This window comes from Patagioenas fasciata, chromosome 3, assembly GCF_037038585.1.
Source record: "Patagioenas fasciata isolate bPatFas1 chromosome 3, bPatFas1.hap1, whole genome shotgun sequence".
Lineage (NCBI taxonomy): Eukaryota > Metazoa > Chordata > Aves > Columbiformes > Columbidae > Patagioenas > Patagioenas fasciata.
Genome location: NC_092522.1, coordinates 15,176,400 through 15,188,283, shown reverse-complemented (window position 1 = coordinate 15,188,283; position 11,884 = coordinate 15,176,400). Strand labels below are relative to the sequence as shown.

The 11,884-nt window shown below is 44.6% G+C and overlaps 1 protein-coding gene across 3 annotated transcripts in view; it reads left to right on the top strand.

Moving 5' to 3' along the window:
• The window catches only part of SYNDIG1 (synapse differentiation inducing 1), a 75,583-nt gene that overhangs the window by 13,532 nt on the left and 50,167 nt on the right, over window positions 1–11,884 (top strand). For all 3 annotated transcript variants that reach the window (XR_011738141.1, XM_071805845.1, XM_065834957.2), the window contains one exon: window positions 9,580–9,717. Coding sequence is in view for 2 of the 3 variants with exons in the window: in XM_071805845.1 (XP_071661946.1) it covers window positions 9,580–9,717 (138 nt within the window). In the remaining variant the exon portion in view is untranslated. The remainder of the gene's footprint in view (window positions 1–9,579; window positions 9,718–11,884) is intronic.

Sequence of the window (11,884 nt, the reverse complement as noted above, 5' to 3'; positions counted from 1 at the left end):
TGTATGGAGCAAAGGCACAATTTTTACTTGAATGTCTGCGATCAATATATGATATGATTTTTTTGTGTCTGTTGCAGGAGTTTTCTCCACTGAGACCTAACAAGTCCTAAACCCCCTATTTTTACCTCCTGTAATACCAGTGTCTCACCTTGTGATCAGCACAAGGGCAAACCAACAAGAGCCCAACCTCTCTTTTATTCTCTCTTGTCTCTGTATTGATAAGGTAGGGAGAGAAAGGTGTTTTTCCCAATATGTGCCACTAATGCAGTATTCAATGCATCTGCAGGGAGACAAAAATTTTCTCTCTGAGGCATGTAAGGGTGTTAGCTCAAATTACACCCTTATATAGCATTTCAAAATTGGCTGTGGGAAGTCTTATTTTCCTAATAAAAACAAAATCCCTAGTTGCTGCCTTTTTGCCCTAGTTTCTCTTATGCAGTAGGGATGCAAGTGACTGCAGCAGGCATGTGTTTGCCTAATGGTGCTATTGACACATCTGACCTGACATTTAAGCAGAAAAAAAAAAATCTTCCTCTTGTCAATCCACATCCAGGAAGACTTTCTTTAGCCAGCTGTTGGAGAATAGGCAAAAAAAAAAAAGGCCTGGAAAATACGCAGGACAAGGAAAAAAATGTTTTATACCAAAAATATTTTCCCTTTTCTTGTGGGATTTTAAAGGTTCCTTTGCCATGGAGGGCCCTCGATTAGGGTGTCTCTTCAAAGTTGTACCACAGGAGCTTGATCTGCTCTTTGTAGGGAATGTATTTCTAGAAAACCACCTGTAAAACTGAAGCTCTGGGGAAAGGAATTTAATCCTTCCCCTCCCTGGATCTCAAAGGGAGAGGGAGTCTCTTTACTTGTGTTGTTGAAAATTTTTATAGCATGCCGTGACAGTGTGTGCATAATTTTTGCTGTGTCCTCCTTATTTCTGACCTGTTTCTCTGGACTATAGCCTTGTGAGGTCATACACATTCCTTCTTAAGTGAATATACTACATCTGGCACCATGGGATTCCCAGTCGCACTGAACCCTGCACGGTGCTACTGTACTAACGAACAGGGAGGTGTATGGACAGCTGCCCTGACCTACACATACAAAGTGCCGAGAGGAGGATGACATTCACAAAGTACTCTGCTCTGTTGAGACCCCACCTGGAGTCCTGCATCCAGCTCTGGAACTCCCAGTACAGGAAAGACATGGACCTGTTGGAGAGGGGCCAGAGGAGGCCACAAAAATCATCACAGGGTTGGAACACTTCTGGTATGAGGACAGGCATACAGAGTTTGAGATGCTTGGCCTGGAGAAGGGAAGGCTCCAGGAGACCATATGGTGGCCTTTCAGTACATTGAAGGGACCTGTAAGAAAAATGGGGACAGACATTTCAGCAGGACCTGTTGGCATAGGACAAGGGGTAATGGTTTTAAACTAAAGGAGGGGAAATTCAGGCCAGACATGAGGAAGAAATTTTTTACAATGAGGGTGATGAAACACTGGCACAGGTTGCCCAGAGAGGTGGTAGATGCCCCATCCCCAGAGACATCCAGGGCCAGGCTGGACAGGGCTCTGAGCAACTTGATCTGTTGAAGATGTCCCTGCTCATTGCAGGGGGATCGGACTGGATGACCTTTGAATGTCCCTTCCAACCCAAACTATTCTATGATTCTAAGTACACACCTGTGTATAATCCTGTGTTCTGTATTGGGGCTTCTTCTCCATGAGTAGACTGGAGAAGGGAAGAAGAACATGAGGCAAGGTCTGGGGAAGGATCTACCTTACTGGAAACACATGCATTGCTAGAAGCCTCTGCTTCTAGCAGTGTTAGTCTCCATCACTGTGCTACTTGGCCAGCCCAGTGGACTGCTGCAACTTTCATACTCCTCCGACCAACCTGTTGAGCAGCTGTACTCAGCATGAGGGGCCTCAGCATGGAGACTTCCATCCCAGAAAGATCCAGACTCTGCAGATGCAGCTGGTCATGCAAAAAGATGGGGAGGAGAGGAGAGATGCATTTAATAGCAGAAGACCAGCAAAAAGGTGACTGCTGTGTTGTGGTGCTCTGGTTCCCACATGAACAGATGCTCTGTCTGTGTGGCCGAAAACATGAGGGCCTCCTGGGCTTGGCTAGTACAAAGGTGCATTAGGAACATAGCTTAATGTGTTGAGACTCCAGGAATGAAAGAAAAGTATTTGAGGACAGCAGTCACTGAATAGGGAGTGATCCATGATGAGTTGTAAACTATATAAAAGCTTGTCTGCCTGTCCAAATGAGAAAAATAGCACCGGAATCATGCAGTGCAAGTCTGGGCCACTAAAATGCATTTTTTCACCAGTTACTGACAAGAAGCAAATGTTTTTTTAAATTACTAATAGACCCAAAGTGGGATGGAAAGGGTTCGTACCAGGACTGGGAGCAGAATAGTGAGAGGGGCTGATACAGCAGAGGTGCAAGGTTTTGCTTCCACACTGTGACAGAATCTTGAAGGATTTGATTCTGCCATCGAGGGTGCACAACACATTGCTGTGTATCTTGCCACATTGACCGTCATGCTACAGTTCATCCAACAGGACCTGCATAGTATAAGAGCACATCAGGGCTTAGTTCTTGGAAGGGTTTTTTTGTTGTAACATATCTGCTTTGGCACTTCTTTCTGGGAGAAAACTCTGAACATATCCCCTTTATGCAAACATGAGCAGAGAGGGAAGATTTGTGCAGAAGAGCTGTTGTCTCTTGAGAGCTGGGATATACTACCTGTTTTCTATGTGTCAGGGCAAGGCGAGCGGACTCCCAACTCAGGCATCTCAGTAAAATGCCTTCTGGGGGACAGAACAACCCTGGGATTGTGAGTCATTTCTCTTCACCCACATTTCTCTGGTACTGCCTGTGTTATTGCAAAGTGCCTGCCTAGTGGTTTTCAGGACTGGTTATTTAGTTTATTAGAAATGCAGAAAAATCTAACTCACCCCTTCATAGTGACTGCCTCCATTCAACACTCGCAGGAGTCCATGGACACGTGTAGAAAATAGCTTTTATGGACCCTGCTGCTCAGTGTACTTCTGCCAGGGTTTCATTTTTGAAGAGAGTTTGGCTCTTGCTAACCAGAAAGGGTGTTGTTTTCCTGTAGAAAACTTTGCTGCAGAGAAATTTTTTGAAAAATACTAACTATTTGGGCTGACAGTGATTTGGTTTTAGTTTAAAGAGCTGACCCAGCCAGGCTGTAGGGGTTGCTGCTCTGTTGCCTGTCATGCTCTTCAGAATGGGTCTGTCCAGCTCACCAATGTCTCTGAAAAGTTGCCTTGAAGCAGGCATCTTCTTCCCTCCCCAAGCCTGGGGACTCTAAAGAACCTGGGAGATCTGGCAGAGGAGCAGGAGACATCCTAACCAGATGTCCTGCACATCACTGCAACAACATGTACGTGTTTAACTTTTTTTTTCTTTTTTAAAACTAGCAGTGTTTCTCAGGTCCTGTTGTAATGTTATTCAGACTGCCTATGAAAATCATAGTTATCTGGAGGGAAAAACATTTCTGAAACAGCTCTAATTAGCATATACAACCCCACTTTGCTCCAGCAGTTGCCAACCATGAAAGCAGAAATCTGTGCATTCTGTCAAACCTTTATACTTCTCTTTTCAGTGTCCAACCCTGGAATCAAATGATTCCCTATTTAGGTATCTCTGGAATGCTTATAAATATCTTATGAGTTCTTTATGCCATGACTAATGGACAGACAACTTGTCAAATGTGGCGACAGTGAAATATTACAGGTTGCTAGCTGAGATACCCTCCTGTTAGAGTTCATGTGTAAATGCAGTGCCATCTTTTATCCAGAAACATCATTTGTCATATTACACTCCTGCTAGTTTTCCTCCTAACCCCTAGACAGATGGCTTATTTAGAGAAACGCAAGCTATTGATGGCAGCAAATTGAATTATTCATATGTCACATAAAAGAATATGTCTGAGCTCTCTCTTAAAACCCCTTTTTTCTTTTTCCCAGCAATGTCTGAAGCAGTGTCTGAAAATGAAATAAATAGAATGTTCTGGGGAGTGAAAGAAGAAAGGAAATGTGGTGCTTTCAAGCTAAACCTCCCTTCTTCTTTTTTTTTTTCCCCTACAAATTGCTGGATGCTGCTGTGAAACTCATCCCTTCAATGTAATCATAGAAGTCTAGAGACAGAATGTGGATCCTAAGCCACATCCTGTTCCATCTAACCCCTCTTCTCAACATTCCCAAGCACCTCCTGGCCATGTCTCTTCTGCAATGTGAAGAGAAGGACCTGAAGGGGGTTTATGCACTTCGAGCCACACAACATGCTTGCTTTCTCTCCATATGGCCAGCTTGCACAGACTTGGACAGTCCTGTATTTTGGTCAGAAGAGCTGAGCTGCTGTGTCCTGAGCCACCCCTGGGAGTGGGGGTCCAGAAAGCATGTTTGGACACTGCCTTGGAGAGCTGAGCACAGTGGAGTTCCCCTTCCAGAGAGCTCTGCAGCATGGGCGGAGGGGCAGTTTAGTGCAGATGTGGGAGGCTGCAGTATGGATGACATCTGAGACAGGTCTTGCATGCTTTAGGTACTTGATTATCTGGCCATTTTACTTCAGGGTCTTGCACCTTCTTTTCACTGAGGAATTGGTTGGTCATTCTAGCACTCTTGCATGGTGCGAAGACAGTATTTTCTCCATTCTGCACCTGCAGAACTGAAGAAAATGGTGCAAAAAATGCCTCACTCAAGCTCGCCTAGGGATGTGTTGTGGATCTGGGAATATAATTTTCATTTCTTTTGTCCTGTGGCACATGCTCAGAAGAATACACTGATGTGAGATAAGGTCACAGGGAAAGATGAAGGCATTTGGGCTCTTATTTCTGGAAATACTTAGACCCATCCATATTTGTGGATTGTGTTAATTTCTTCTGAATACTCAGGTGATATGGCAGTGGAGAACTCTGGAAGGACTTCACAGAACTGATTGGCAAAATGGTGGCAAATGCGTTTCAATGTAAATAAATATAAACTGGTACATTCGTGGAAAAATAATCTAATCCATGTGAACTCAATGCTAAGTTTTCGACTGTGAGCTACAACTGTGGAGAAATCATTGTCAGGGCTGTGAAGTCCCACAGAAGAGTGCGCAGGGCAAGCCAATATGTCAACATAATGCTGGATATCTTAAAGAATGTTTTTGAGAACAAGACAAGGTGCCAGCAACATTTTGTTGCTGTATTGAAGCTTGGTGCTATACACTTTCTTAAATGAGGTGGGCAATTGTGGTCCCCACTTTTTATGGACATAGTGAAGAGAGAAAAGGACAAAGAAAATGATCAAGAGGAAGTAGCAGCCTCCTTACAAGGAACAGTGAAAAAGGTTAAGACTCTCCACTTTGCTGAGAAGAAAACCGAGGGGTGTATGAGCCAGTTGCACGAGATATGAAGATGAAGGATGAGCTGAATGCAGAGCTGCTGTTTGCCAAACCTACAATAGCAGAGGACACTTGGGGGAGCTAGTAAGAGGTTGGCTTAACACAGGTGACAGAAAATCATTCTTCACACTTGGGGTAGTGAACGCTTGCTGACTTGCTGCCACAAGAGGTTATGGTAGATTGACAAGTTCAAAAGGGACTAGACATGGAGGAGGAATCCATGAACATATTAAGAGGAATTGGCAAAGCTCTGCTTTCTAACACAACAGTTGTGGGTGCTGGGGGAGCACAAGGGATGGGCTGCAAAGTGTACAGGTTTATGTCACGTCCTGCTGCTGCTGTCAGAGACAGAGCACAGCGCTCAATGAAGCACTGGTCTGACCCCATAGGACACAACTTTATGTCCCTGGACACATTATTAACAGGTTACAAGAGTGATTACACTTCATTCGCATTCAATTTATTTTGCTCCATTAACGGAGAAGCCACTGGAGTCTGGAGATACTGAGCCCTGCAAAGGGATATTAACCTTTATTAGTCAGCCCTAGGTGAAGGGAGCATGGCTGGGATGTCACCTTCAGCAGTCTCCAGGTGTCTTTCTATGAATCTTGTTTAATAGCAGCCAGGGCCCAGAGCAATTCCCTTTCTCATTATTACTTCCCTGAGTTTTTAGACTGACGCTATGCAGTGAGGACCCTGCCTTCCAACCTGCAAGCAGCAGGAGCTCTGGAGGAGCTGCATGCTGTCATTTGCAGAAGGCAGGGATGGGGCACGCTTCTTTGAGGACTGGACCACATAGGAAGCTCCGTCAGCTCTAAAGCACAAGGAGAACAATCATGAAGGGCCACTCCCCTAGCTTAAGTGTGTACTGCTAGTCTTCCTGTGAAGTGGCTTGGTGGAGAGGTATCTCCCTTATCTTCCTCAACAGGTGGTATTAAGATGGTCTGCTCTGCATGGACCACCTGCTCTGCTCCTCCTGGCAGAACCTTTGTGTCTGCAGACTGTGGAGGTCTTCCTGAATGGGGGCTCTAAAGTGATGCCCCGTGCCGTGAACGCAACCCGTGCCATGAACACTGATGAAGTGCATTGCGTTCACTGCAGCTTTACCCTTGTCAACAACTGTAAGCTGCTGAGAGCCACTTCTCTGCAGTGGCTGCTGGCCCATCTGCAAAGGCATGAGAATGCTGTGATACACATGGGCCCTCCCCATGAATGCAAAGGGTTGTTGAGAGCTCCTCTCACTCACACAGAAATTAGGGATATTTATTATGCTTTATGGCCATGTGATTTAGGAGACTCTGACAGCTGGCCTGTTTTAGCATGTATCTTTTTATTGCTGCCTGCAGTAATCCCCTTCCAGCGGCAATGTGCAGACTGCAAGTTACTGATGAGCTATAGGCAAACTGGCTGTGGGTGTCCAGAAAACATCACAAGGGAGATGATCAAAATCCAGGGAAGAATGGTCTTGGACAGCTACATCCAGGAGTTTTGGCCTTGATCCATTTTGGTTTTGCAAGTTATATATGAAAAGCTTTCTAAGAAAGGAGGAATCTCTGTGAGCCTGTTCTGCAAGGCTGGCTGCTCGACTGACAAGGCAATTTAGACTGAGAGTTGGGGAAACAAGAGGAGATGGACAGGTCAGGGTTAATGGGTTATGGATACCTTAAAATCAAAGGGGAGAAACTACAAAACTCAAAATCATTTAAAAAAAAGGCAAAAATAAATATATGAAACATCACCAGAACAAAGAATCCATGATGGCAACAGGTTTGAGAGACATCGCCTCTTAAACAAGCATCAACCAGATGCTGTTCAGTGGCAAGTGGCAGTACAGTGATAAGTTACAGCCCTTAGTGAGACAGCTACCATCCAGCATGCTGCCTTCGCTGTCTGCTGCATTTAGGTGAACTCAGACTGCTTACAGAAGAGCAAAGACTGCTGGTCAGAGTAGGGCATTGTGTCTAACTGCATTACTGAAACAAGCATTGTGTGGAGGGAAACAGAACATATATTATCTTACAGTTGCATCATGTGTTGGTCATTGTCAAAAGCAGACCACTGGACCATCTGGATTTGAAACAGATTGCACAGGGCCATACCAGAAATCAGTTTTGTATGCAGTGTATGTGTGTTGCTGGTCTCTTTGATGGAAAAAAGGAGTAATATCAAAAGGGTTGTTTCCTGAATATCCATCAGAGGTTGCTGTCAGCTGTGGTTCACAGCAGACCTTGTTGTCTGACTTCTCTTATGTGTCTAGCATTTTAATACTGGAAGGGACTATGTGGCCATCAAGTCCAGCCTCCAGTATGTCACAGGCAGCCCACAGCAGGCTGCCTGCAGAGCTTCTGTTCACTCATAATGTCTCCATTGAAGTAAAGCACATAGCTTTTAGGAATAGCTAGCCTCAATTTAGGAAAGGGCTTTGTGTAATAGAAAATCCATTACAGCTGCAGGAAAGTGTTCATCACCATCTCTGTTAAAAACCTTCACCTTGTGTCTGCTCTTCATCTGTTCTGCTTTCAGTCACTGGGGTTTCTTCTGCTTTTCTGCCAAATGAAAGAGCTGTCTCTGATCAGAAATTATCTACTCATGCAGGCACTTACAGCTGCAAGGTAGTCAGGTCCCCTGTGGACCAGTCCTAGCAATCGCCATAAAAGAAACTTCTGCTAGATCAGGGTTGCTGAAACTTTACCATGGGATATCTAAGAAACATGCCCGGGCAGGTGCTTCTGCCTGCACACTTAATCTGTCAGTATCCCATTGCTGCTGGAGCAAGTCGTGTTTTTTTTCTCTTTCAGCTTTTGTCACTTAGGTTCCTTATGCTTAGGTTTGCACCACATATGTCACCTTGTCCCCATTGGGTATGGTCTGGCTGACATTCTCCTGGCACTTGTACAGTGACCTTGCAGAAGACTACCATTTGAATTGGGAGATGCAGAGCATCTGATGCCTACAACTACTTATGCGCTAGATAGGTGACATTATGTTCCTGAAGTGCCAGGCCACTCAGATTCAGCCTGGTTCATCTGGCTATAGACTCACTTTCTTTCATTCATGAAAGAAGAGCACATAAAATGGGCACTTTTCAGCTCCCTGTAGAGTTTCCCATAAGAAAGACAGGGACAAAGTTTTTAGCAGGGCCTGTAGGCATAGGACAAGGGATAATGGTTTTAAACTAAAAGAGGAGATATTCAAGCTAGATGTGAGGAAGAGATTTTTTACAATGAGGGTGATGAAACACTGGCACAGGTTGCCCAGAGAGGTGGTAGGTGCCCCATCCCTGGAAACATTCAAGGCCAGGCTGGACGGGGCTCTGAGCAATATGATTGGGCTGAAGATGTCCCTGCTTATTGTAGTGGGTTGGACTAGATGACCTTTGAATGTCCCTTCCAACACAAACTATTCTATGATTATGATTTCTCATTTCTTGCTTTCAAGTTCATGCGACAGCAATGAAGGCTGTGACATAGTTGGTGAATAGAGATTCCCCTGCTGTTTGTAAGGAGGACATCTGACAGCCAGTGCTGTGCACACAATAGGGAAGAAAAAGATGCTGACTTTGAGATGCCTTCTGAGGTGGCTTCGCCAAGCATTGGTGACAACAAGGCAGCTGCAGTCCCAACCTACCACTTGCAGAGATAACACCCTGCCACTAAGCTCTGCTCCCACTTCTCTCCTGTTTGATTTTGGTGTAGACATAGGGGTTTGGGTTTCTCAGCCTTGCCTTGGGGTGCTACTAAATAGGGGGTTAGTGTCCTGGTGATACTTTCAGCAGGGAAGGGAGGGAGATATGCCATGACCATAGTCCCAATCCTGAAGTCCTCCTGAAGGATGCCGCTGGCTTGTGTGAACGCTGCAGGAGGGCAGGGTAAATCACTGGTGCCCCAGTAGAGCAGGAAGGGTGCATGGGCCCAGATGAATAGGGTACAAGTGCCCCCAGACTAGCCCTGACTAGAGACTTCTGTATGCTAGAGACCCCAGGGTAGGTTATCAGAAGCCTTCTGCCATGAGTGCTGGAGGCCTATGTTGATGTTGCGAAATTGCCCTCGCATAACTGGGAGCAATTTTATGGGCAGATGATCACAACCTTGGCCCATGGCAGGGGAGAAATAGTGATATCATTAATGAGCACTTCTACATTTCTCTCTCCCTTGCTATTCCAGAGCGATTACTCAAGTGACACTGAAAGTGAAGACAATTTCCTGATGATGCCACCAAGAGATCATCTCGGCCTCACTGTGTTCTCCATGCTCTGCTGCTTCTGGCCATTGGGAATTGCTGCCTTTTACCTGTCTCATGAGGTAATTGTAAAACATCTCCTGCTAATTCAGAGCTTTGCATCCATGGAGTAGCCATCACCCCACACCATAAAGGAAAGTCCACCAAGACACAATTGTGGGCAAGACACTCTCCAACGTAGTGGGAGGTGGTTAAACAGGGTAGTGTGTTCCCCACCTTGAAATGTTTTTGTGATAGTTGTCATTGTCTTGTGACATACTTTGCTGAGGGAGGAATCTACAAAATATTTTAGGATTTAGCTGGCAATGGTCAAGTTCCACGTCAGGTTATACAATGTTCAGCTAGCAATTTTCTGTAGCCATGACTTCTGAATGGAAAACACGCTTTCTACCTCAAACATTTGGATTTCCTGTTGGGATAACTGATCTATTGGTTCCTAAGCTGATCATCTGTGAAAGCAGATCGGTTAATATCCTTCCAGGAGCAGAAAAATAATTTCTGTTCTGCAAGAGTGAATTTGTTTTCCATGAACCATTTCCTTTTTCCCTGAAAAAATTGCTTAGTCTGTTCTTCTTGTCCAATTTTAGTACAAAGATATTTTTTACCAGATAAGCAACAGTGTTTTGGATTGCTGGTTTCCAGCCTGTGCCAAACAATCACCTCATGCTTCATCATTTGTTTCAACAAGTAGGTCTTTGTAAGTGCCTGCAGAGTAATTATTGAGTTTCCCAGCATGGCAGATGTAACATGACAGACAAAGAGTCACACTGAAAGTCTCATCTGTGACTGCAAGGAAACATTCACTTATATTTCTTTCTACTGGCGGAAGCAGTATGAATTGCAAGCTACTGTCTGTACTCCACAGCACCAAAATCATTCACCCTCTCCCCTGCCTCCTCTAAACATCTACCAGTGCTAGGTATTTGTCAAGCCAGAGCAGGCACTTCAGATCTGAAGAATCCTTGTCTTCAATGTCAAAGAAGGAGACATAGCACTACTTTTTTTTGCTTTAAATGAAGTGTCTGTCATTGAACTTGAAGGCATCTGGGACAATTAAAGTTTGTCCAGTGGAAAACAACAAGTTTCCTTGTTTGAGTGTTATTGATTTAGCAAGTTTGGGTCAAGAGATTTGCCTGATGACAATGACAGCAGAAAGTAAAACACTGGGTAGGATCCACACGTGCTTTAGCATCCTGCCATTCCCTCCTTCAGGTGGAGCTATTCATTAGCAGTTTTAATGGTCATACCTCTTCACATACATGAACTAAGCAGGATTTTTCACCAATGCTGCAGCCAAGGAAGGGTTGAGAGTTTGTTACCAGTGGCAATGTGTTAGCTCTGTGCTGGAGAAAATAGTGCATTTATTAATTTCCTGCAGTAACATTCCTTCAGGAGTCCAATAAATACAAAACGAACAGCATAATTAAGTACTAAAAACCAGTAAGGCTGAGAAGTTAAATGTGCTGAGAGCCAGTATATGAAGGACAAGGCATCCACATGAGCTGTGAAATGATCCCATAAGACCCTACCACCTCAATTGGAGCTTTAGGAAAGTGGAAAGGGTCACATGAAGGCAGTGAAAGATGATGATATTGTACTGAAGGATTTAGGCCCTGGAGAATGGAGACCTGAGTGTTGGTTTTGTTTAACATAACGATGGGGAACTGCTGGATGTGACTGTCTGAAACCAGGAGCTGCCAGCAAGAAAGGTCAGGCAGGTGTTTTTGTTTTATTATGTTGAGTGGCAGTAAATTAATCTTTGTTAATTGACCCCTTGGATTCACTAAGGCAAGTTGTGGCTAAACTCAGCCAGAAGAAAGACTGTGTTTCTGAGGAATTTTGACTTCTGCTTTTTGTATTTGCATCGGAAGTAGAATTTTTTTCTTCTTTCCTCACTGAAAGAAATGTAATAATAATGCCACCCCTGCATGATACTTTCCTCCCATTTCTCCTCATAGCTCTCTCCGACAGCTGAATCAGCTGAGAACTCCTTTCCCCAAATTTCTCACAGAAAGATGTTCAAGTCTCTGGTCGTCCCAGTCCAACACAGGCATGTCAGTCTCTCTGTTCCCTGAGTTCCCAGGCAGGTACCGTTGCTACCTGCCTTCCTCTCCAGAAGGTTCGTCACCAGCATTCAGTGAAAGTGGCACTTCTTCAAAACCCCATGTCCAACAAATTGGCACATTCTGGTGGAAAAATTGAGCTCAAATTAAGGCCAAAACCTTCTGT